We start from the raw sequence: 23869 nt of genomic DNA, 5'->3' as shown, positions 1-23869 counted from the left end.
GAAAGGCGGAAAGAACTCGTGCAAGGAAACTGAAGTAGAGATAGTATACAACGTGAGAAATTTGAGGAACGCCCGAGGATGGCTTGAGAAACGATCGTGAAACACGGGACCGACATACTCCCGGGATTTATCGTCTCTTTATTCGTTCGTACCCCTGGAGGGATGTCTAACGCGGAAAAGCGCGTTCGATCGGTCGAGCGATCGAGGAACGATCAAAAGGCTCGCGGTCAGTGGTGCGTGGATATCGGGATCGCTGGCGGGGAATCCCAAGCTCTTTCCCCGCGCGAATCGAGAAAGCGGCTTCCTCCGCGTTGATGGTTCGTCGAGAATCCTACCAGGAAGTGCGGTGAGTACAGAGTGTGGAGTATCCCTGTCACGAATCGAAGTCTCAAGAAACACCGGCCAATCAATACCATCGATTCGATGTTAGGGAATTGTGCATGGAAAGAAAGGTTTTGCTGAAGTTCCTAAAAATTTTATTAAAAATAATTTTGCTTGAACCATCAAAATAATTATGTAGAATACATACCTTGATCAAAAAGTTCCCGGAATTCATTCAGAAAATTCAAAATACAAGTTTATTCATCAAAAGTGATATTGTCCCCTTTAAAGTACTCCCCATCGACTGCAACGCACTTATGCCAGCGCTTGATCCAGCTCTCGAAACATTTCTCTATTATCGGTATAGCCATCAGAGGCGTCTTCGATTTTTCCATTACCTCCTTTCGGTTGTTAAAACGCGTTCCCCGTAGTGATTTTTTGACTCCATCGAACAGAAAAAAATCGCAGGGAGCCATATCGGGTGAATTCGATGGCTGTTGGATGGTATTCGTTTCGTTCTTGGTCAAAAATTCACGGATAATGATGGCACTGTGCGATGGTGCGTTATCATGGTGCAAAATCCACGAGTTGTTTGCCCACAAATCCTTTCTTTTTTGGCGAATTGCTTCACGCAAACGTCTCATAACGCCCAAATAATACTCCTTATTAACTGTCTGACCTTCTGGCAAAAATTCGTGATGTACAATACTGTTGTAATCCATGAAAACTGTGAGCATCACTTTCTTTTTCAACTGAAAACGACGTGGTTTTTTTTATCTTGGCTCATTTGGAGTTCTCCATTCACTCGCCTGATGTCTGGATTGCGTGTCGTACTCATAAACCCACGTCTCATCTCCAGTAATGATGCGTTTGATGAATATTGGGTCGGATTCAACCTTGGAAATCATGTCTTTGGCGATGTCAACGCGGTCCCTTTTTTGCATGAAATTCAGTTCCTTCGGGACCAACTTTGCAGCAACACGGCGCAAACCCAAATCATTAACTGCAATGTCCTGAATGGATTCATAAGCAATGTTTAAGTCCTCTGCCAGCTCTCTGATAGTTAATTTGCGGTTATTGATCAACGTTTCTCTCACTTTATTGATGTTTTCGTCGGTTTTCGATGTCGACGGCCTGCCACTGCGTTCATCTTCGATGGATTCACAACCACTTCTGAAGCGTTCATGTCACTCGTAAAAGGTTGTTTTCTTTAGAGCATCACTACCGAAACAGTTTCCCAACATTTCCAAGGTTTTCGCACCATTGAATCCATTTTTAATGCAAAATTTAATACAAACTCGTTGTTGCAAATTTAACTCCATTTTTAAAACTGTAAAAAATCGAAAACACGTGCAGAGGTAGATGTACTCAAGACGGCGTAACTTTTACTTAATGTCAAGCTATGGCGATAAAATTTGGTGGAAATATCCAACATCTATCCAATGATAGATGTGGCTAACCAAAAAAAAAACAGAACTCAAATCAGTTGACTCAGAGCATCACCTAGTGGTAATTCCGGGAACTTTTTGATTTGTATATCTCTAGGCGTTGTCAGGATTTTGTTTAGAGGGGAGCAAAGTAGAGTTGAGACTTTTGAAGGAGAAGGGATAGAATCGAGTGATATGAACTTATTTTGTTTTATATTATTACTTTTAATTAATTTCTGGCAGATATTATATAAATCTCTTATTTAAAAAAAATGTATTCTCAATTGTATGTAAAAAAAATGATATATCAAAAAAAGTTAAAGAAACCTTTTTTTAATATATAATTATTTTAATAGTTTAACAAAATTATTTGCAGATCTGTATGTAGCTAAATTTTTAGATACTTCAGCAAAATCATTCTTTTCCCTGTAGATTCGATAACTAATCTGCTTGTCAACTAGAAGAGGACAGAATCCGATCGATTGCGAAAATGTAGAGAAAATTCGCGCGAGTGAGGGCGAGTGAAGGATGGAAAACTCTCCGCTTCGAAATAGATGCTCGGCTCGTGGTAGGAACTTGGTGCCAGATAGATTAGATGTAACAGGTGAGGCGGACCGACGAGAATCCTAGGATTTCGCTAAGAGAGACTAGGACTGTCGAGAGAAACGCGACGTAAAACGGCGCGCAATTAAGGCAGTTAAGATGCACCAGTGTGTGCCTTGGCCGTTGCTGCTCCTGACCTTGTCGCTGCAGCGTTTAACGAGCTTGTCGACGGTGCAGTCGAGAATGCACAACGAGGCGGTACTGATACCCGGCGACATCGTGCTGGGCGGACTGTTCCCGGTGCACGAGAAGGGTGGTGGTCCAACCGCGTGCGGGCCCAACATCTATCACCGGGGCGTGCAGCGGCTCGAGGCGATGTTGTTCGCCGTCGATCAGATCAATCGGAAGGACGACATACTACCGGGTATCACGCTGGGCGTGCACATCCTCGACACATGCGGCCGCGACACGTACGCGCTCAATCAGAGCTTGCACTTCGTCCGGGCGTCCCTGTCCAACATCGACATCAGCGTGCTGGAGTGCGCGGATAAGTCGACACCCAGGGTAAAGAAGACTGCGAGCGCGGGACCCATCTTCGGCGTGATAGGCGGCTCCTACAGCTCGGTGTCGCTGCAGGTGGCGAACCTGTTGCGACTTTTTCACATCCCCCAGATATCTCCGGCGTCCACGGCTAAGGCACTCAGCGACAAAACCAGGTAAGGGCCATGATGTATACAAAAAAAAAACTTAAGCAGTAAAACGTAAGTAGTAAGCGAATTGTCCAATCACAGTAAAGTCCGTAAGATCATAACGTAAGCAGTAGCCAACATAGATATTGATTTCCTTACTGCTTACGTCTTGCTGTCTTGAGTTTTCTGTGTGCCATGGCCTAAGACAGAGCTGTCCAAGGTCGGTGTTTTTTGACTTGAAATCGAAATGTGTCGGTATTCACACCTATTACCGTTTCTACTTCTTACTCCATTGCTGTTTTGTCGTATTCTGTTACTAATATTATAAGATACTATTATTCATAATATATTTAACTATAAAAATATGAATAACAGAATACTTTTAAACATAGTAAAAGACACAGGTCAAAAACTTTTAACGATTTCAAACTAGTGTCGTCCTTGAGATCGAGCGTCGCACGCTACGACAAAACAGCAGTGAAGGAGTAAGAACGGTAATAAGTGTGAATACCGACACATTTCAATTTCAAGCCAAAAAACACCGATCTTGGACAGCTCTGGAAGACTATAGAATGGAAGGGTTAAAGCTTTTGTACATTAATAATAATTATTAAATTTTGTAATATCGATTTATTGCTACAAAAGTTGACTCTTCGTGTCTGTCGAGTAAAATTGGAAAGTTATAATTCTAAAAAGTAAAGTTGGAGAGATCATTAGTTGGAGAAGGGCATTTTCCTCGGTGGAAGTAACTTTTTTTGTATTTTTTCGAACAGCCAAAAAAGTGACCTTATTTGAGGAATTTGATAAAGAATGGCAAAATGACAAAGAGAAGAATCAGGAAACAAATTTTGCACCAATCTAACAGTTGTAGATTTTTCAAATTCTAATTAAAAGCGCATTTAATTATAAAGTATTCCGATGGCTCGTTATCGAATTTATTCGAGATTATTTCACGAATTACTGCTCCATAATTCCGTATATATTTGAGTAATCAATCAATTTATTATTCTTCACAATTTACAGATTCCAAGTAAATATTGATTTTTTTCGTGCAAAATTCATAATCTCTTTTTTCTAAATTCAAGTTTAACCAATTATTGACTCAAACAATATTATTGATTTGTTCGATGTAAGGCCTCAATTGTGATTAATGTGAGCATTCCGACATTCCCGTCAGGCTTGTTAGTTTGACATCGTTTGTCGACCTCGCGTGTAATTGTCATTAGAAGACTTCCGATTACTGTTCAAACACTCGTTATGAGTGACTTTGATGAGTATGTATCTGCTAGAAACGACCGTTTAAATGTAACTCAAGGTTGTATAGTACCTAGAAGATATTAATTTCCATTAGTAACCATTAATCTCCTAAATGAATGGAAGATGAATTGTTAATAATCCATTGATTATAGTAGATTCCTATTCTAACATTTAACAATATTGAACTATATAGCTTTTTCTATAATAATAAATTGTAGTCTTACAATTTCTTGCAGTAGAAAAAATATGTTATATGCATACATATAACATATAAATATAAAAATAATATGTACGTGATACAAAAATTAATGTATTTATATATATATTACTATATATATATATGTATATATAAATTAATATGTCAGTTGCACAAGACCATCATCAGCAGTTTTCTGAAAAAAATCGAGTATTTTAAAAATTACAGTTATATTTTGAAAATACATTCAAAATACAATACATTACATGAAATGCATTTAATTAATATGCCGTCCAATTATTATTATCGATTATAGCGTATCATCATGCTTTCCACAAGACATGCTTTTTACGAGATTTTCACAAACGTGAAAATGACATCGACAGATGGATTGGCTTTTTTTCCGCAGACGTAAATCCGATTGAAAATATCTGATCAATCATGAAGATAAACCTTCGAGAAACACGAATATTTACTTTGAAGCAGTTATCTTGGCACATTCAGAAGATTTGTAGAGGCTTTTACCCAAAACTCTGGCCGCGAAATTTCGGGCGAAAACATGTTTCGATAAGCTATAACAATAAATAATAATGATGATTGGACATCGTATTTTAATTGTATATGCACTACAGAGAAAAAAATATAGTCAATTTTAATAAATATTTAGTTTAATGCTGCCAACTAAACATTTACTTACAGTAAATAAATATTTGTTCAGTAAAAAGAATGATTGTTAAATCAAATTAGTGTTTTTGTATCAAATAAATATATTTAATAATTTATATTTAATATTATAAATATTTAGTTGTAGTATTCAACTAAATATTTATTAAAATTGACTATATATTTTTTCAGCGAATAAGATATAATTTTAATATATTTGATTTTTTCAAAAAATTGCGACAACTCATCAAATGCTCAAAAAATTGCAGTTGCTTTTGCCACTGATATATTATGTAAATTATATATTTTGTATAGATTTATCATAATTTATATAATTTATAATATATAATATAATTTATATATAGTAATATAATTATATAATACATAATAACAATTACAATAATTGTAGTAACTAATTATCATTACAATTATTTATTATTATAATTATATAATCATAATTATAATATTTAATTATCATATATATTAAATAAAAAAAACAAATAAACCATTATATATTCCAACAAAACTATCAATCTTAAATCTCAAGTCGAATCAAGTTTCCAGCGTCCTGCTCATCCGATTATCTTCAGGTTCGATTACTTCGCGAGGACGGTACCGCCGGACACCTTCCAGTCGATCGCACTGGTCGACGTAGTGAAGAGCGCCAACTGGTCGTACGTCTCCACGGTGTACTCCGAGGGTAGCTACGGAGAATACGGAATAGAGGTGTTCACGCGTGAGGCTACCGAGCGTAACGTTTGCATCGCAGCCGCATTGAAGGTGCCCAGCGCCGCCGACGATAAGGTGTTTGATGATATTATCCAGCGCCTGAGCAAGAAGCCGAATGCCCGCGCGATCGTCCTGTTCACTCGTGCAGAGGATGCCCGTGGTATCCTCGAGGCCGCGAGACGATCGAACCTCAGCCAGCCGTTTCAGGTCGGTGGCCGGGGAGCCGGTAATTATTGCAGGGTTCTTGCTGGCAACATGGAACCCCCCCATATATCTGTTCTCCTTATTATTGACAATAATATTTAACAATTATCATTTTTTCAAAAGTTTCAAAATATTAGGTCAAATCAAAAGTTCTTAACGCTGCTTCATTTGTATATTTCATTGTGTCTGCATATTTTTAAATATTGTAAACGGAAATATTGAAAGCAAATGATAGACCACCCATTTTATTAATAAAACAAGTAAGTAGAATAAAGAATGTATTTTCCAGGCGTTCATATTATTTTATCTGTGGCATATTATTTTTTCTATACGTGGCTTTAATTAAACTGTGGCTCAACCTTCAATAACAGATTCTTCACTTTTTTGTTTTTCTCTCTCTCTCTTTCTTGACAAATTTGAATTCTATTTTTATTTTATGAAACTTTCAACTATCATCCATTTACATTATGCAACACTATTTAAGGCCTTGAAAATGATAATTGAAAACTAAAACGTTATCGTTCGAATAATTTTAATTGCAAAACGTTCGGCTTTGTTCAAATAATCAGCATCAAATTATTATTAAAAGTTCTCATACAGAATCTCCATATTGCCAGCAAGTTATTTTTCGAAGCATATCAAGATTATTTTAAAGCTTATTTCTTGCTTTTTCTCACTGAAACAAGATTTCTAATAAAATTCGCATCTCTCGTTTCTTCACCATTGCTTCCATTGCGCTGAAATGAAACGGGGTTCCGTGATACACCCCCGAATTTCTGCGCCCTAAAATTCCTCAAACAGCAATTAAACATCTCAGTGGCTGGCCAGTGACGGCTGGGGCCGACAGAGTAAGCTAATCGAGGGCCTCGAAGAAGAGGCCGAAGGTGCCATCACTGTCGAGCTGCAATCGGAGAACATCCCCGGCTTCGACAGCTACATGGAGTCGCTCACCCCCGAGACCAACCGGCGGAATCCGTGGTTCGGCGAGTACTGGGAGGAGGTGTTCGGCTGCACTCTCCGGAGGAATACGGCGATCTACGAGCGTTTCGGGTCGCAGGTCGGATGGAAGACTGGCACCGGCAATCAAAGTTATCTCATCTGCCCTTCTGGACTCAGGCTCAGCACGAGCGGGTACGAGCAGGAATCCAAGGTGCAATTTGTCGTGGACGCGGTCTACGCTTTCGCCCTGGCGCTCAGTAAACTACGCCACGATCTCTGCGGGCGCCACGAGGGTCTGTGCTTGTCAATGGCCAACTACGACCGTGGCGCGTTCTATAAGAATTATCTGCTGAACGTGTCCTTTACAGGTGAGTCCGATGACGGGGCGCGTGTCCTCCCGCGCGAAATGGGAACAATCGTGACGGCCCGACGCGCCGTTTGTTCGCCTCTTTTGTACCGTTTTTTTTTCCTCACCCTTCCCTTTCGATCTTCTTATCCCTTTTCTAAAGGTGCTGAAGAATCGACGGGAAAAAGAGGGCGGAAGACGAGGGAACTCTAAAGAAATGCTCGTTGAAATGGCGTTGGATGGGATAATCGGCGAAGCGATCGATCTAAGCGAATTAAATCCTGTCATAAATCCTGCTTCGTAAAAAATGAGAATCTTTCGAAAATAGAATGCTCTCAAATCGATATAATTGAGAGCTACGTCACGTAGCTTTTGCTATTCGCGCACGTGGCGTATCTCTTTGTTTTCTGTTTCGAGATATTATCAACCCTTAGTATACACGATGAGTCTTTCTTTCTATGCATTTCTTTCTTTGAAATACTAGGAGCTCTGGCTAAATAATGATCTTTATATCCTGTCTTTTCTTTTTAATACACAACCTTACAAATACTTTCTAAAAAAATAACAAATACTATCTAAAGATGTTAAAATATATGTACACGGAAAAAACGACTTTTTGTTAAAATATTTAAAAATTTAGGTACATGGAAAAAAAGATATAGTTCACATAATTAAAAATATTTAATTGTAAGAAATATAGAAACATCATCCTAGTTATCTTTATGTGATAGGAATGTGTATGATTGATACGATTTATTTACTTTGATGTGTCAACCTCGGTGTCAACTACATCAATGTAGTTAGGCGTGATCTGGTTGTGGTAACCAAGGCTGCGTTCCATTTCACGCATAATGCTCATGATACATAATTTATCTTTGTTACTCACCAAATGTTAAACAAGGATAAATGATGCATTATGCACATCGTGCGTGAAACGGAACGCAGCCCAAAACTTGGTTGGGAAATCATTTACTATGGATAAGTTATTTATCCATATTGCGTCAACCGTGACATTATAAAGCATGATGTAATAAGAATTAAATTATTAATAAGAATTAATTTCTTGTTACATCATGCTATAAATCAAGTTACAATTTCAAAAATCAAAAGCGATTCACCACGCTTACAATTAAAAATATGTATATGTGAAATGCTGTAACATAACCTAACCATTGTACTATGGTTCATGAAATCACATAAATAGTTGCTCCATATTTTACTATTTAATCTGGTTTGCACATCATCAGATTTCTATGTAGACCAACCTGTTTTTTCCGTGTAGATACAGATCCGAAAATAATTTTGTTGAACTATCAAAATAATTATGTAGGACGCTCAAGCATGATGAGCAATGCTGCAAAAAGTTTTGATATTCTGTAGTTTGAGTGTGTTCTACATTTTAATAATTCCACAGAATTATTTTCAGATCTGCATACAGCTTTGGCCCAAAATATTATTTTATTAACTATTTAAAGCTTTATTATTTAAAGCGTTAGCTCCAAAATTGATTTACGTCATTTGCTGTAAATTATCCTTTGTTTCAAGAATCCTTTGTATGTAAATACCAAACTGTAATACCAGACAATAAATAATTAATAGATGACAATAATAAAAGAATTTCGGACGAATGAAAAAAATATAAGTGCCTAATATTTTTGGCCAAGCCTGTATATCTAGTAAAAATTTTAGATATTTCAACAAAACCTTTTTTTCCATGTAAGAATGACTTAAAAATTTTTGTATACTTATAAACGCGATAAAAATTAATTCAAATACGAACGACCTATTGTGTATTATACAGGAAAGGACAGGAAAATTATCGTGAGTACTAATTAAGAGTTAAACTTTTATATTATTACGCGAGAGAACTGTCGCTATCAAAATCGAATCATTAATTCGACCAAACGGAATCTCGTCTCGAGATTCATAGCCCCTAAGTAGAACAATAACTCACGATAACGTCAAAATGACATTAAAATGAATTGGAAATGATTGAAAAATGACTTTTAATGATCATTTTGGAGTCATTTTGACATTTTGATATCATGATAATTTGTTGTTCTGCTTGGGCCACAACGGAAGTCCGCAGTCATTGGACATTATTTTGCAGACGCCGCCGGTAGCGAAGTGAAATTCGACGAGCACGGAGACGGCCTGGCGCGATATGAAATCCTCAATTTCCGTAAGGGGACGAACAACAATGGCGCGAACGGCTATCATTATCGGGTAAGGTTTATTCCAAGCACCCTAATCACTGTAACGCGCTATTATATCCTCGCCGATGCATAATTGAACGAACTGTCCAGCCGCCGAGAGCGATAAATTCAATTGGAACTCTTCAGAAAACTCTACCTCCTGCCCTCACCCCCACACTTTCGTAAACTTTAGTTTTCGTCGTCATTTGCTGCTAATGCGCGGATGAACTATGAAGTAGCGCTTGATATTTTCCGATAGTCGAGCTATTTGAATAGTGCTCGAACTTCGATCGAACTCTCCGAAAATATGTTCTAACGATTCAGTGCTAAACAACAAAGTTCAGTTTTATTTTAATTGATCTTTAGTTTGGAAGTTGTAAAATCAATATCAAAAGAATGCAGCACTAATATTTTTCTATTTATTTCACAAATTTAATTCTGGTAATTAATTTGAACAATATTCGTGCCCGAACATTATACATTCGAATTCCCCGAAGATGTGTTCTAACGATTTAGATCTGAGCAAAATAGCAAAGTGTTTTAGCTTTATTTTAATTAATATTTGTTTGTAAAATTAATCTCAAGAATGTAATACTAATATTTTTCTGTTCATTTTCTAAATTTAATTCTCGTAATTAATTTGAACAAAATTCGTATCCAAACATTACAATTATTTGAATTTTTTGGAAAATATGTTCCTATACGAATCTGATCCCCTCGGATTTGGATAAAATGAGAAGAAAGTGTTAATTCAGTTTCATTTTAGATCCTATTTAGGATCCTAAAGCGAAGCTCGAACTCCGACAAAGTCATTAGATGTCGCTGTTTTTTCAGCGCACCAACATGTCTTTATATACCACACTAATATCTCACGCAACCTATGATACATTTAGTCGCACTTTCGTGTCAATTTTTGTATAACAAATTCGTCGCGATAAAGCGTCTAAGACTAATTTTAAGAACTCGACATTATTTGTTCGTGCAAACTACGTGTTTGTGGATCACTATTTCGTAAATACAGGTTGCAAAACTTTCGTATCAAACAAATGTTGTTACGACTTGACAGCTTGAGACGCCATGTTACACTAAGAAATGGTAAAAAATATATCAATTTCGAAATTTTTGATCGTTCTCGGTGTTAACTCCACCTCACAAACACGTATTAATGCGTATACTTTAATCCTAGAAAAGGATTTTCGAATCTGTGAAGGAGAAAAAAAGTATTTGTACAAAAATTATCTGATTTAGTCGGTAATACAGACGGCTTTAGGATTCCCTTAATTTGAAAATTGTAAAATCAATACCAGAAATGCTGCTCAGATATTTTTCGACTTTATAACAACAATCGAAATTCTCAATACCTACAAACGTCGCGTCAGTGTTTCCATCAGCGTAATCGCAGTTGTTAAATCGGGAAATTACGGCTATTTGTTTACTCGCGAAACGGTATTTTTTAAAATGCCATTTTGTGCAACGTCGCGCCGTTAATACGCCGTGTAAAGCCCGGCACGATCGATGTGACGCGACGCGGAATCGAACGAAGCGAATGCGCAAAGAACGGCGACTCTGTCTTTTTAACGAGTAATTAAAGTTGCCCGACGGCTGTACATTCGAGAGCTTGCAAGCTTCCGGCAAACCGCTTTTACCCGGGGTAATCGAGGTAGAATGAAACTCTCAAGTCAAGAAAAATATAACGGTGTTTATAGAGAACGAGAAAATTAGAAGTTAATGGGGCAATAGAATTGACGTTAAAAGTTTAATTAAAATTAAATGGGCTGAAACCAGCGATTAATGGAATATAAATAGCGATTATATAGAGAATGTTTGAAATATAAATTACTTATAAGTTTTCGTTGTTTAATTTGTAAATTCAACAACAAAAAGACCATGTTGAAGTGTAATTTAAAAGGAAATTACGCGTAAAGGTGGGTAAAATGTGCAGAAGGAATTTTAAATTCTCTCTCTAAAAATACAGATAAAATATGGAAGGAATTTTAGAATCATTCCTCTTCCAAGCAGGAAAGAGAAAAAAAGAGAGAGAGAGAGTCTATCCAAGCTGAACAACAGGTCACAAAGTCAAAATGACATTAAAACGAACTGTGACTGACCGAAAAGTGACTTTTAATATCAATTTGTAGCCATTTTGACGCCATTCGATGTCACGATGACTCTTTGTTCTGTTTTTGCAAGCAGAACACAAGTTACGATGACATCAAAATAACGTCAAAATGGCTTAAAAATGATCACTAAAAGTCACTTCCAATCAGTTATGATTCATTTTAACGTTATTTTGACGTTATCGTGACTTGTTGTTGAACTTGAGTAGGTTCTCTCTCTCTCTCTCTTTCTCTCTCTCTCTCTCAGCATTTACTCCTGGAAGCATAGTTGCAATACATGCCATTAACAATCTTGCTTGAATTGTTTTTTCTAGCTTATGTTCTCACGCACTTTCTGCACATTTATACTTGCAGACACATTTACAGCTTCAATTTAATTATTTATTTTACGTTTTTGTCTTATTCTTTTTTATGTTTCTTAAGATATTTTTACTCTTCAATTTACTATATTATTTTTTCTGTTTGCTGTTATCGTAGCTTTGCACTTGAAGAGATTTTGTCCCAGAACGAGTAACAAATAACGCTTCTCTCTCTCTCTCTCTCTCTCTCTCTTGCTCTCTCTTTCTCTCTTTCGCGCACGATAAACTGGCACCCGACGGAAAATTTGACCAGCTTCCAAATCGCGAAACGAGACGCTTGCGCGTGCTGGAGTTCAGTTGGCGGGTCAACCACGTGCCAAATCTCTGGTCGACAGGTGGTGGGCAAATGGTACAATTCCCTGGACATTCGCACGGAGGAGATGGTGTGGGCGCGGGGGACGAAGGACATACCGATCTCCGCGTGTTCGCTACCCTGCGAGCCAGGTATGATAAAGAAGCAACAGGGTGACACTTGTTGCTGGGTGTGCGACCAATGCGAGGCGTACGAGTATGTCTACGACGAGCACACCTGCGTGGACTGCGGCCCGGGTTTCTGGCCGCATCCCGACAAACGGGGGTGCTATCAGCTACCAATTAATCATATCAGGTACGAGCACACGTGTCTCACCCCCGAAATTTCGCCGCGTCACTCGCTTCCCAAGCAGGATAACAAATCATTATGATATCAAGATGATGTCAAAATTCTTCAAAATGATCATTAAAAGTCATTTTTCAATCGTTTCCGATTCATTTTAATGTCATTTTAACGTTATCGTGACTTGTTCTGCTTGAAAAGGAACACACCTTAAGGGTTGGTTTATAATAAATCGTAATCTTTTACCTTCTCAACCATAGTCAATTATTCTCCTCTCATTCGACTGTGATTGGTCAATTCTTACAGAATATGGAAAAAGTTAACAGATTACGGCCTATTATAATTACCAACTCTAAGTCAAAAGAAAGTCAAAATAACTTTATTTTGATATCTCGAAAGTCAAAATGATGACTTTTGGTTGCAAAATTTGACTGTTTATTGACGTTAAGAATAAAAATAAAATCATTCTAATTTTTTGTTGACTTTTATGTGTTCTTTGGTTTAGAGCATGTTTCATTTGGCGAGCTAGAGCTCTATATTAATGTAAGAGTAGCGCATTTTTTTTATTTGAGAGAATGTTGTCAATCGCGTCTTTCTATTGGCTGCTTTTCTATTGCGTTTTCTTATTGGTTATTTCGACCGTCATTACCTAATTAATTTACCAAAAGTCAAAATGATGACTTTTGGTTGCAGTTTCGTATTATTCAATAAGCATTTATTAGTAATTCTTTTCAATATAATATGATTTTTATATCCAATATTGCTGACTTTTGCTTTACTCTTATAAGTATAGAGCATTATTTACCTTTGTTTAATATCTAATAAACAACAAAGATGAAATGATTTTATAATTGATATAAGAAATATGGAATGTTGTTAATTCTAGGATTAATAGAAACAATCGCGGAATTTGGGATAAAGAAGAAAATAAATATACTGCGAGATAAATTTAGTTTCAGGATTTTCCACGGCAATATGACTTATGTCACTTTCAGGAGAAAAGAGAAAACAAATTTTATTCTTTAAGAATTTTAATTTTTTGTATATTTAATAAATATATGTGTGTGTGTAAAATATGTAGTTCTGTAAAATTTTGAGAAATGTCCAAATTTTGGAAAATGTCCAGATTCGATGAATTCAAATTTAATTCATGTGCGATGACGTGATAAAAGTTTTGAAAGAGAATTTGTGCTTCTAAATTAAATTTAAACTAAAATTGCTGTCCGACAGTTTAATGTTGGCGATAGATTGAAAGAGAATTATTTATTACTACAATTTGTGTAGCATGTTTTTCAAGTTGAAATTAGCCACTGACAGAATAAACTAATTAAAAGATGTATCAGGTGTATATAGATTCTGCAAAAATTGATATTGGAAATGTATATTCCGTATAAAAATAAATGTTATTATATATATAAAACAGTTCAATAAAATAAAATATTTAACAATACAATTTTATAGTTTGAAAATGAAGATTTTTTCATTTTATTTTAATTATTTTTTAAAAACGAGTCTGTTTCTTATTAAAATTATTCCATATTCTTACAGTTCAACTTTTTATATTACTCTTAAATGCAATATAGAAGAGCTTGTAATTTTTTCATAATTTTTTCATTTTATTAAAAAAATACATGATCTACACGTTCATTTGCACTTTCATCAGATGGAGCAGCGCCTTCGCCATCGTACCCGCGGTAATATCTTGCCTAGGAATCGTGGCGACCCTGGCGGTGGCGTGCTTGCTCTTTCATCACCGCGACACTCCGGTGGTCCGCGCCTCCGGACGAGAACTCACCGTGATCCTGCTGGCGGGCGTTCTGGTGTGTTACCTGAACACCTTCGTGCTCCTCGCCACGCCGACCACGGCGACCTGTGTCCTCCAGCGCTTCGGGGTCGGCGTGAGCTTCAGCGCAGTGTACGGCGCCCTACTCACAAAGACCAACCGAATAGCCAGGATCTTCGACTCGGCCTCGAGGTCTGCCGTCAGGCCGCGGTACATCAGTCCCACGTCGCAGGTCTGCATCGCGGCCGCGCTGATTGCCTTTCAGGTGAATCCCGATCCCGATTGCAGGAAGATGAAGTTCCTATTTCGAACCGGACACTTGTTTCAACGCAACCATCCTCATCATCGAGAATGATCGTATATTTTATTTTGTTTTTTTAATTTGATTTTCAGTAATCTTGAATGAGAAAGACATAATCTTCCAAGATATCTAAGGTAAAAGAAATCGGGACATCATGAACTACAAAAATTTAAACTCTCTCAAAAGTATTTTTAAAGGTTTTTTTGTCTCATTTTTTAATATAATTAAACATATTATAATTAAGGAATTTTAGTACAAAACATGTAGTTAAAAAGATAACCACATCTAATCACTTCTGTGGTTGAATCGCTTAATTTGAAAGTAAAGCAGAGTTTATGTATTAACGTATATATTCTTAATAAATAAAAAACTAAAGGATCAAGTTTAATATACTTCTCGAGTTAAACTGTTTAACTCCATTGTTTAGTTAAGTTAACAACAATGAGTGATAATATGAGTGAAAGTATATAGTGATGACTTATAGGATAATTAAAAATAGCTCCAATTGGGTATAATTTGAGATTACGAATTCGACAGTGTATTTTAAAATTAGGTTCGAAATAGACATTTTGCTCCGTTTTCGCGCGTTTCATTTTATCGAGACAAAGGAAAAGAGAAAGAGAGAGATACAGACTGTTTCTTTTCAACTCCCGAGGTGGTGCTCACGCTAGTTTGGATGATCATCGAGCCACCGGGTACCAGGCACTCGTATCCGGATCGCCGTCAGGTGATCCTGAAGTGCAACATCCAGGACATGAGCTTCCTGTTCTCTCAGCTGTACAACGCCCTGCTGATCCTCATCTCGACCGTGTACGCGGTGAAGACGCGTAAGATCCCGGAGAACTTCAACGAGAGCAAGTTCATCGGCTTCACCATGTACACCACGTGCATCATCTGGCTCGCCTTCGTGCCGATCTACTTCGGTACCGGAAACGCCCATGAGACTCAGATCACGACCCTCTGCGTGGCGATCAGCCTGAGCGCGTCCGTCACTCTGGTCTGCCTCTACTCGCCCAAGGTCTACATCATCGTCTTCCAGCCAGACAAGAATATACGTGGCAAGGTCTGCATAGGCAGCACGTTCAAGAAGCAGAGCAGCAGCGCCGGCGCGTCCTCCATGACAAAATGTGAGAGTTTCACTGCACTCGTTGCTGATAACTACGCTGGTATTCATAGTCTGTTTTTATTTTAAGACTGTCTTAATTAATTGTTTTAAGATATTAATACAGCTCTGTGATTGGTTTATGAAATCATAAGATTGTACTCAAGATTTGTTCTTTTTCTTTGATATTGACACCCGATATCTAAGTAAAAGGATTCAATACGACCAGATTGTATTTAAAACGGTCTTAAATATAAGAATCGACTATGAATACCAAGAAATTGGACACCGTTTAGATAAATTGATGCTAGATTTTTGATTGATCCGTCCATATTTAGAATGTGATTGATATATAATGAAATAAATGCATAGAATAGCGTGGATATCTATCTCATTCTTATATTAAATATTTGGTTCGCTATATTTAGAATGGTGTCCAATTTCTTACTGGAAAATCTTTACACGGAAAGAATAGTTTTGTTACGGGAGTATCTAAAAATTTAATTAGACACAGATTTGAAAATAATTTAGATCATTAAAATGATTACGTAGAACGCTTATTCCTAATTTGCTCCGAAATTTCATTAATTGATATTCGCGGGTCTAATATATTTTAAATCAATGTATCTTTGCTTAGAGTTAACGTAATTCAACGATTCTTTTTCATTTCGAAGGTCAAAATTTAAGGAATAAAATTATGTAACCTAAAATTATGTGAAAAACATTTATTTTAAATAATTTTTCATAATGTACATAATTGAAGAAAATGTCCAGGACGATTGGATCCGCGAATACCGATTAAAGTTTTATAACGTTAATGACAATGCAAAAAAAAGTTTTAATATTCTAGCAACCAGTTTAAGCGTCCTACGTAATTATTTTGATGGTCCAAATAAAATTATTTTCAGATCTGCACCTAGCTAAATTTTTAAATGAATTTTAGATGTAGATTTCAATAAAACTGTTCTTTTTATCTAGTGATTACGAGCTCGTTTCGCGATACCAAGCTACGTGATCTGACTAACTTAACTTCGTTTTCTCTTTTTGAGCAAAAGTGAGCACAAAATTATGGTATGCGTTGCATGGAAAATTTTTCTTTTGTCTGGCAGAACATTTAACGTAATTAATCCTTTATTTTTTCGCTATATTCGATAATGCACAAATAATACAATAATTATATTATTTATTTAATAAAGATGAACAAATGGATATTTTGAAAAAATTGATACAATTGATATCTTTGTTAAAAGATATTTAGAAAAAAATCTTATTCTACAATCTTATATTCTCGGTCGAAGCGGATCTTGAGTCTTAATAATATGTAAATCTAAATTTTCAAATAAATTATTATTAAGCATCAGAATCTGTTTCGACGAAATATAAAACTTTTTCTCTTATTTGCACGAAAAGAACAGTTTTGCTGAAGTATCTAAAAATTTAGCTAGATACAGATCTGAAAACAATTTTGTTACTATCAAAATGTTTATGCAGGACGCTCAAGTTGTTTGCTGGAATGTCAAAACTTTTTGTAGCATTGCTTATCATATTTGAGTTTGAGTTTCTTATATAATTATTTTAATGATTCAACAAAATTATTTTCAAATCTGTATCTGCCTAAAGTTTTAGATACTTCAATAAAATTACTTTTTCCGTGTGTTATTTCACTTATCGATTCATTTTTTTCACAAAAGATTAACGACGAGATTATAATAATGATTGTAAAGATAAAGTTACACAAAGAAGAAGAGGGTTAATTTAAATGAGCCTTCTAATTCGAGTTTGAATGAGTTTTGCCTACGAAATTGGATGTCAGGTCGCGCGTGACGTGAGTGTGAGTAATATTCATATGTAAATTATCAAATAAATTTTTATCGAGCATCAAAATCCGCTTCGACCAAATATAGGATTTTTTTTCTTATTTGTATTTTTTACTTAACGGTTCATTTCCCTTTCATTTTTGTTTACAAAAGAATAACGACGAGATTACCCGGGAAAAAAATGTTATATAAATGGACATACTTCTTATATAATTATATATAATTGTATATAAAAATATGTCAATTTTTTATATACACTATTCAACAAAATTAACGGGTCACTTGTTTCACCCTATAAAAATAGGCAAACTTCAAGATAGAATAACTTCGTCAAAAATTATCGTATCAAGATGTTTAAAAAAGCATTTTAAAGTTCGAAACCTCTTCTTTTCAGATCTATCTATCTTGAAATTTGCTTGCTGCTTTTCAACAAAATTAAAGTTATTTAAAATCAGCGTTAAAAAAGACCAAATTCAAATTTCACATATGTCCGCGAAGAAGATCGCGAAGCGATATTCGAAAAAGCATTTTAAAGCCATAACAAATTTCTTTAATTGTAAATTAAGTTTAACACTTTCTCTTTAAAATGATTTTTAACCATTACTACAATTTTTTTTACTGAGTGATTTGAAGTGAATAGTACATTTTCTAGTCTTTCCTCTAAAAATTTCTAAAAATTTTTTTAAATTTCATCTTTATAATCATTATTATAAATTATAATCTCGTCGTTACTCTTTTGTGAACAATAATGAAAGGGAAATAGATCGATAGGTAAAAAATACAAATAAGAGAAAGTATGTCCTATATTTGGTCGAAGAGGATTTTGGTGCTTGATAAAAATTTATTTGAAAATTTACATATGAATATTATTCGCGCTCACGTCATGCGTGACATTCGATTTCGCAGACAAAACTCATTTAAACTTGAATTAGAAGGCTCGTTTAAATTAACCCTTTTCGTCTTTGTAAACTTATCTTTGTAATCATCATTATATACAAGAGAAAAAATGTTCCATATATAATTATACTACTCAACAAAATTAAAGGATCACTCGTTCCACCCTATAAAAATAGGCAAACTTCAAGATAGAATAACTTCGTCAAAAATCATCTTATCGAGATATTTAAAAAAACATTTTAAAGCTTGAAATCTCTATTGTTTAAATCGGTATTTTGGAATATCGTTTTACTGATATTTGATGAAGTTACACAAACATAAATGAAGACGCATCAAATCACAAAATCTTTTACGAAATTTACGAAATTTTACGGCGCGAATTAAATATTGCGCACAAATGCGGTTTACAGATTTCGAAAGAGTGAATCTTTATCTTTAATTTGCTTTTTTATTGATCTCTGTACAATTTTTTTTCATTGAGTTATTCAACATCGAAGCGAAAAGGGTCGTTTTTGCTTCAACGTTGAATAACTCGGTGAAAAAAAATCGTACGAAGCTTCATAAAAAAACAAATTGAAGGTAAAGATTTACTCTTTCGAAAGCTGTAAACCACATTTGTGCGCAATTTTTAATTCGCGCCGTGGCACTTCACAAATTTCGTAAAAAATTTTGATATCTGATGCGTCTTCATTTATGTTTACGTAACTTCACAAAATATCAACAAGATCGTTTTTTGAAGTACCGATCTGAAAAGTAGAGGTTTCATGCTTTAAAGTGCTTTTTTAAACATCTCGATACGATGACTTTTGGCGAAGTTATTCTATCTTGAAATTTGCCTATTTTTATAGGATGGAACAAGTGATCTTTTAATTTTGTTGAGTAGTGTAATTATATATAATTTTATATATAATTATATATGGAACATTTTTTCTCTTATATATAATGATGATTACAAAAATAAGTTTACAAAGAAGAAAAGGGTTAATTTAATAAACGAGCCTTCTAATTCAAGTTTAAATGAGTTTTGTCTGCGAAATCGAATGTCACGCATGACGTGAGCGCGAATAATATTCATATGTAAATTTTCAAATAAATTTTTATCGAGCACCAAAATCCGCTTCGATCAAATATAGGACATACTTTCTCTTATTTGTATTTTTTACCTATCGATCTATTTCCCTTTCATTATTGTTCACAAAAGAGTAACGACGAGATCATAATTTATAATAATGAGGTTACAAAGAAGGAAAGGATTAATTTAAATGAGCCTTCTAATTCTCGAGTTTGAATGAGTTTTGCATGCGAAATCGAATGTCAGGTCGCGCGTGACGTGAGCGTGACACGGAATAAATAATAACGTAAACGCCGGCAAGAGGGGTTCACCCTTCCCCCAACCCCTTTCCAGGACGGGCTTTAAAAGGGACTCGCAGCGTAAATCCGGCGACTGAATTCGCCGTTGTATCGAAAAATCTGATATGACATCCGATCCGTGCCGTCGACAAATCGCCTCCGCGCCCGCCGTCCGCGCGGCTCTCGCGACGAAAAGAAAGTAATCGATACACGCGAGGGAAGAGACGGCGACGGCTTGATATTCGATAGAATAAAGCCGGCCGTTGTAACGTCCCGGCCGGAAAATCTGGGCCAATCCGCGCGGATCCGGAAAGCTTTTAGTTTATTAAACGCTTTATTTATAACGCGATCGTCCGCGCGGGAGAAGCGCCTCGCTTTAAACGGCCGCATCTCGTTCCCTTATGCGCTCTTTTCGGGATCGATTGATAACGTTAATTTTCCGCTTGGAAATCGTTATTGCTGCCATGATTAACCATCGCGCCACCGGTCGGCTATACAATCACGAGGCGGATTACAGGGAATTCTCGTTCGCGCGCGCGCGCGCGTGCACGTTAATGGTACCCTGGATGATTCGGCCTAAGCGGCACTAAATTATTAACTTAATACGCAGCACCGTCAGTTCTACGGTCCTTTGTCCTCTTGCAAATTTATAGGCGGATTATCCGAGGGAAATTTTTGAAATCTCTCCCGCCGAGCGGCTGCATCATCGGGAAACAGCGATTACGTTACGTAACATCAGTCGTTTTCCTTTAATATGAATTTTAAAGCTCGTCGTTTCTTCCCGTCGTACTAAACTGCGACGTCAGAAGCGAGAAAAAGAGAAGTCATGCGAATTTTTCTTCTTCCTTCCTTCCTTCCTTTTTTTTTTATTTTGTCGAAATAAATTAGCTTCCTGCTTGATCGCGCTCGACCTGTGTTTTATCGACAAAATATGCACCCCCTTTTTTATTACCCTGCATTAGAGTTTTTTTATTGTTCCACGCTCACAATTCAATCTGCATTAGTTCTACACTGAGAAAAAAATGTTTGTGACTATAACTGCAAGGTAAAATAATTATTAAAAGCTGCATTTTCATAATTATTATTACAATGTTTTAATAATTATTATATTTATAATTATACAAAGAAATATAATATTGTTGTTGGCACCAGAAATTGTTATAAATTATAGTTAAATTATAATAATTGATTGCATTTTTTCTCTCAGTGTATCCTTCCAGAAATACCTTGAATTTATTGGCTCAGTGCAAAAGTTCTGGCTCGAGTCCAAAAAAGTTTATATGTAAATTCAGAACGCAATATTTCACTCAAATTGGTAATTATACTATTCGATAGAGCGAATGTTTCAGCTTTAAGAATCTGTTCTTTTATAGTCACGGCACGATTATTTTTAACGAAATTATGAGCGATCAAAGTCAAAATGTTCTTCTTATTTAATCCGCGATAACTCTGTAACAAAAAATTCTAGGAACTTTTTCAAAACGATTTTATAGGGAAAACTTTAAGCTTTAACTTTAGAAAGTCGAAAATTTTCGGAAGTTCTTTTCGGGTACGTGACAGGCTCGCAAAATGAGAAAGAAATTTACTATTTTGTCCAGCTCGCAATTTTTTATATGTACAAATTATCAAACTCACAGAAAGTCAAAAAACATAGTGACCTTTCGAAAGTAGAGATTTGAAGCTTCAAAAAACTTTTTTAAATTTACATTTCGTTTAATTTTAACGAAGTTGCAACTGCTTGAATTTTGAATAATAAATCGGGTCAGAACTTTTGCACTACTGACTCGATATAACAGAGTTAATAACCCAACAGGGAAAAAAGCGATTTTGCTAAAGTATCAGTTACATACAGATCTGAAAATAATTTCGTTGGATCATCAAAATAATTATGTAGGATCTTCAAGCATAATGAGCAATGCTGCAAGAAGTGTTGAGATTCTAGCAACCAATTTGAACGACCTGTATAATTATTTTAATCCAACGAAATTATTTTCAGATCTGTATGTAACTAAACCTTTATGCGTCAGCAAAACCGTTTTTTCCGTAAATTCTTTTGACATTTCGACGCTTTCGTTAAAAAATTAACGACTTCATCGTTAGAAGTAAAGTCGTAAAAGCGAAGTATTCGTTTGATCGATTTGACGATCAGAATTCGCTTATCGTACGGACGGAAAAGCTTTGAGTCTTCTCATGAAACGGCATGCGAGAAAAAATCCCGAGGAACACACCAATTCAAGAGAATGTCAAAATGATTTATTTTGACGTTATGAAAGCCAAAATGATGATTATTTTTGTTATAAAATTGTTTATTGACGTTAAGAATAAAAATAAGGTCATTTTGATTTTTTGTTGACTTTTGTGTGTTCCTTGGGAAGAAGTCTCGATCCTCTCGATGGCTGCAAGAAGAAGATTCATGTAACTTTTCGCCTCTGACGTCATAATTCGATATGGCGTGGTAACGGACGCCCCCCAGGGGGTTCCCCTTCGAGCGGGAAAAGATCGGTCTATTACTGAAAATCATTTTATTGGTAATAAAATTTTTGTCGCCAGCAACGGAACGTCGATACGCCAACGCGACGAAGAAATCCAATTATTTTATCGCGACGGCACGTGTTGACACTCGAACGAGGGGTGGAAGAACCCCTTCGCCCCTGAGGGGTGAGCGCGCGCGACAATGCATTCCGGGCATTCTCAGCCAGACGTTCGCTTTCTGTTTTTCTCCACCCTTCCTCTCGATGACTGATGGAACTTCTGATTTTGCAGACACAGGCTGCGAGTCGGCGAGCGAGAACGTGCCGTTGCAGGGCGCCCTGACCTCGGCGGTGCGAACGTCCGTGGGGATCACCGAGATCTCGCTGACGTCCAGCACCACCAGCAAGACCAATAACGAACAAGTGGCGCAATTGTAGACTACTCTCGTCGTGGCTATGTGAGACACAAAGAGACGCACACAGTGGCACCGTTGGATGTGCGCGTCTGGAGATTGAAATTAGCAAATTGCTAACATTGATATTCCCACAGACTTCTGTATATTAAACCGTTGGTGAGAATTCACGGTAAAATGTGAAGCTAGTAGCCACATTTACTGTGGGATATAATACGTGCAGTGTACAGTAAACGTGTGCGCAGTTCAATCTGAATTATTCTAAATAAATAAATAAAAGGTAACATTGTTGATTTTAAACAAAAATATTGAACAATGCCTTAAATGTTGCATACTGTTGGTAATACATTGAAATTTTACTTCTTGCACTGAGAGAACAATTTTTGGTATTTATTACTATAATTATACGTCACCATAATTATGATTATTACTGATATAATAAATGATTACTATTGTATAGTTCTATCGGCAAATATACATTTATCTATAATCGAAAATAACTATAATAGTTATTATTACCACAAAAATGGTTATAATTTATAGTAAAATTGCAACCATTTTTACAGTAATAATAATATTTACAGTCGTTTTCGCTATCAAATATGTATGTTTATTCGTAAAACTATACACTAGAAAAATGTTTTGTATTGATTATAATTCAAGTAAATTTAATCAGAAAGATATAAATCCGACACTTATAGTTAAATTTATCAAACATTCTAATCGCGAGATAACTAGAACATTTTTCTCAATGTAGTTATTATTCCTAACATGATAACAGTAATATCTGCAATTACGGTAATATAATGTAATTACAATCACAAAAACTTTTCTCTCACAATCAGTAAATAATTTTTATCCCACACTAAATATGATGGCATGGCTTCATTATGCTGCTCTGTTGGCAGTTTAGCATAATATACAGAAGTCTGTGGATATTTCTCGATTTAATTCTAATTAATCTGTTATTAATAATCGAACTGAAATTGGAGGTTCTATATCTGCGAGGACGTTGAGCGTCTCGCGACGTGATTATCATTCGCAGCATCTCTATCATCAATAAAAAAAAAACAAGACAGAGAGAGATGCGTAAATCATCGGTCGTTATCATGTTCGCTGTTGTCGTTATTGTTACTGTTGTCCTTGTGCATAAAT

General features: G+C 35.9%; 1 protein-coding gene across 2 annotated transcripts; it reads left to right on the top strand.

The window, feature by feature from the left end:
* On the top strand, window positions 1-23087 carry mGluR (metabotropic Glutamate Receptor). Of its 2 annotated transcripts, none has more exons than XM_018462200.1 (9): window positions 1-346; window positions 2213-3007; window positions 5687-6032; window positions 6847-7336; window positions 9425-9540; window positions 12321-12592; window positions 14244-14628; window positions 15320-15791; window positions 22594-23087. In XM_018462200.1, exons 2-9 carry the CDS (start codon window positions 2451-2453, stop codon window positions 22737-22739), a joined length of 2784 nt encoding a protein of 927 aa, XP_018317702.1. In that variant the 5' UTR covers window positions 1-346; window positions 2213-2450; the 3' UTR covers window positions 22740-23087. The 2 variants fall into 2 exon arrangements, with proteins under 2 accessions (XP_018317702.1, XP_018317693.1); XM_018462191.1 differs by having other exon boundaries at window positions 2181-3007.
* The last annotated feature ends 782 nt before the right edge of the window (window positions 23088-23869 follow it).

Source organism: Mycetomoellerius zeteki, unplaced genomic scaffold, assembly GCF_001594055.1.
Source record: "Mycetomoellerius zeteki isolate Tzet28-1 unplaced genomic scaffold, Tzet1.0 scaffold101, whole genome shotgun sequence".
Classification (NCBI taxonomy): domain Eukaryota; kingdom Metazoa; phylum Arthropoda; class Insecta; order Hymenoptera; family Formicidae; genus Mycetomoellerius; species Mycetomoellerius zeteki.
Note: the sequence above shows the minus strand (reverse complement) of the source record. Positions and strands in the feature narration are given on the sequence as shown.

Coding starts and splice junctions, on each gene's coding strand:
- mGluR (XM_018462200.1), top strand. CDS start 2,451: ATGCACCAGTGTGTGCCTTGGCCGTTGCTGCTCCTGACCTTGTCGCTG. Junction 9,541..12,320: donor CGAACGGCTATCATTATCGG/GTAAGGTTTATT, acceptor TCTGGTCGACAG/GTGGTGGGCAAATGGTACAA. Junction 12,593..14,243: donor CTACCAATTAATCATATCAG/GTACGAGCACAC, acceptor CACTTTCATCAG/ATGGAGCAGCGCCTTCGCCA.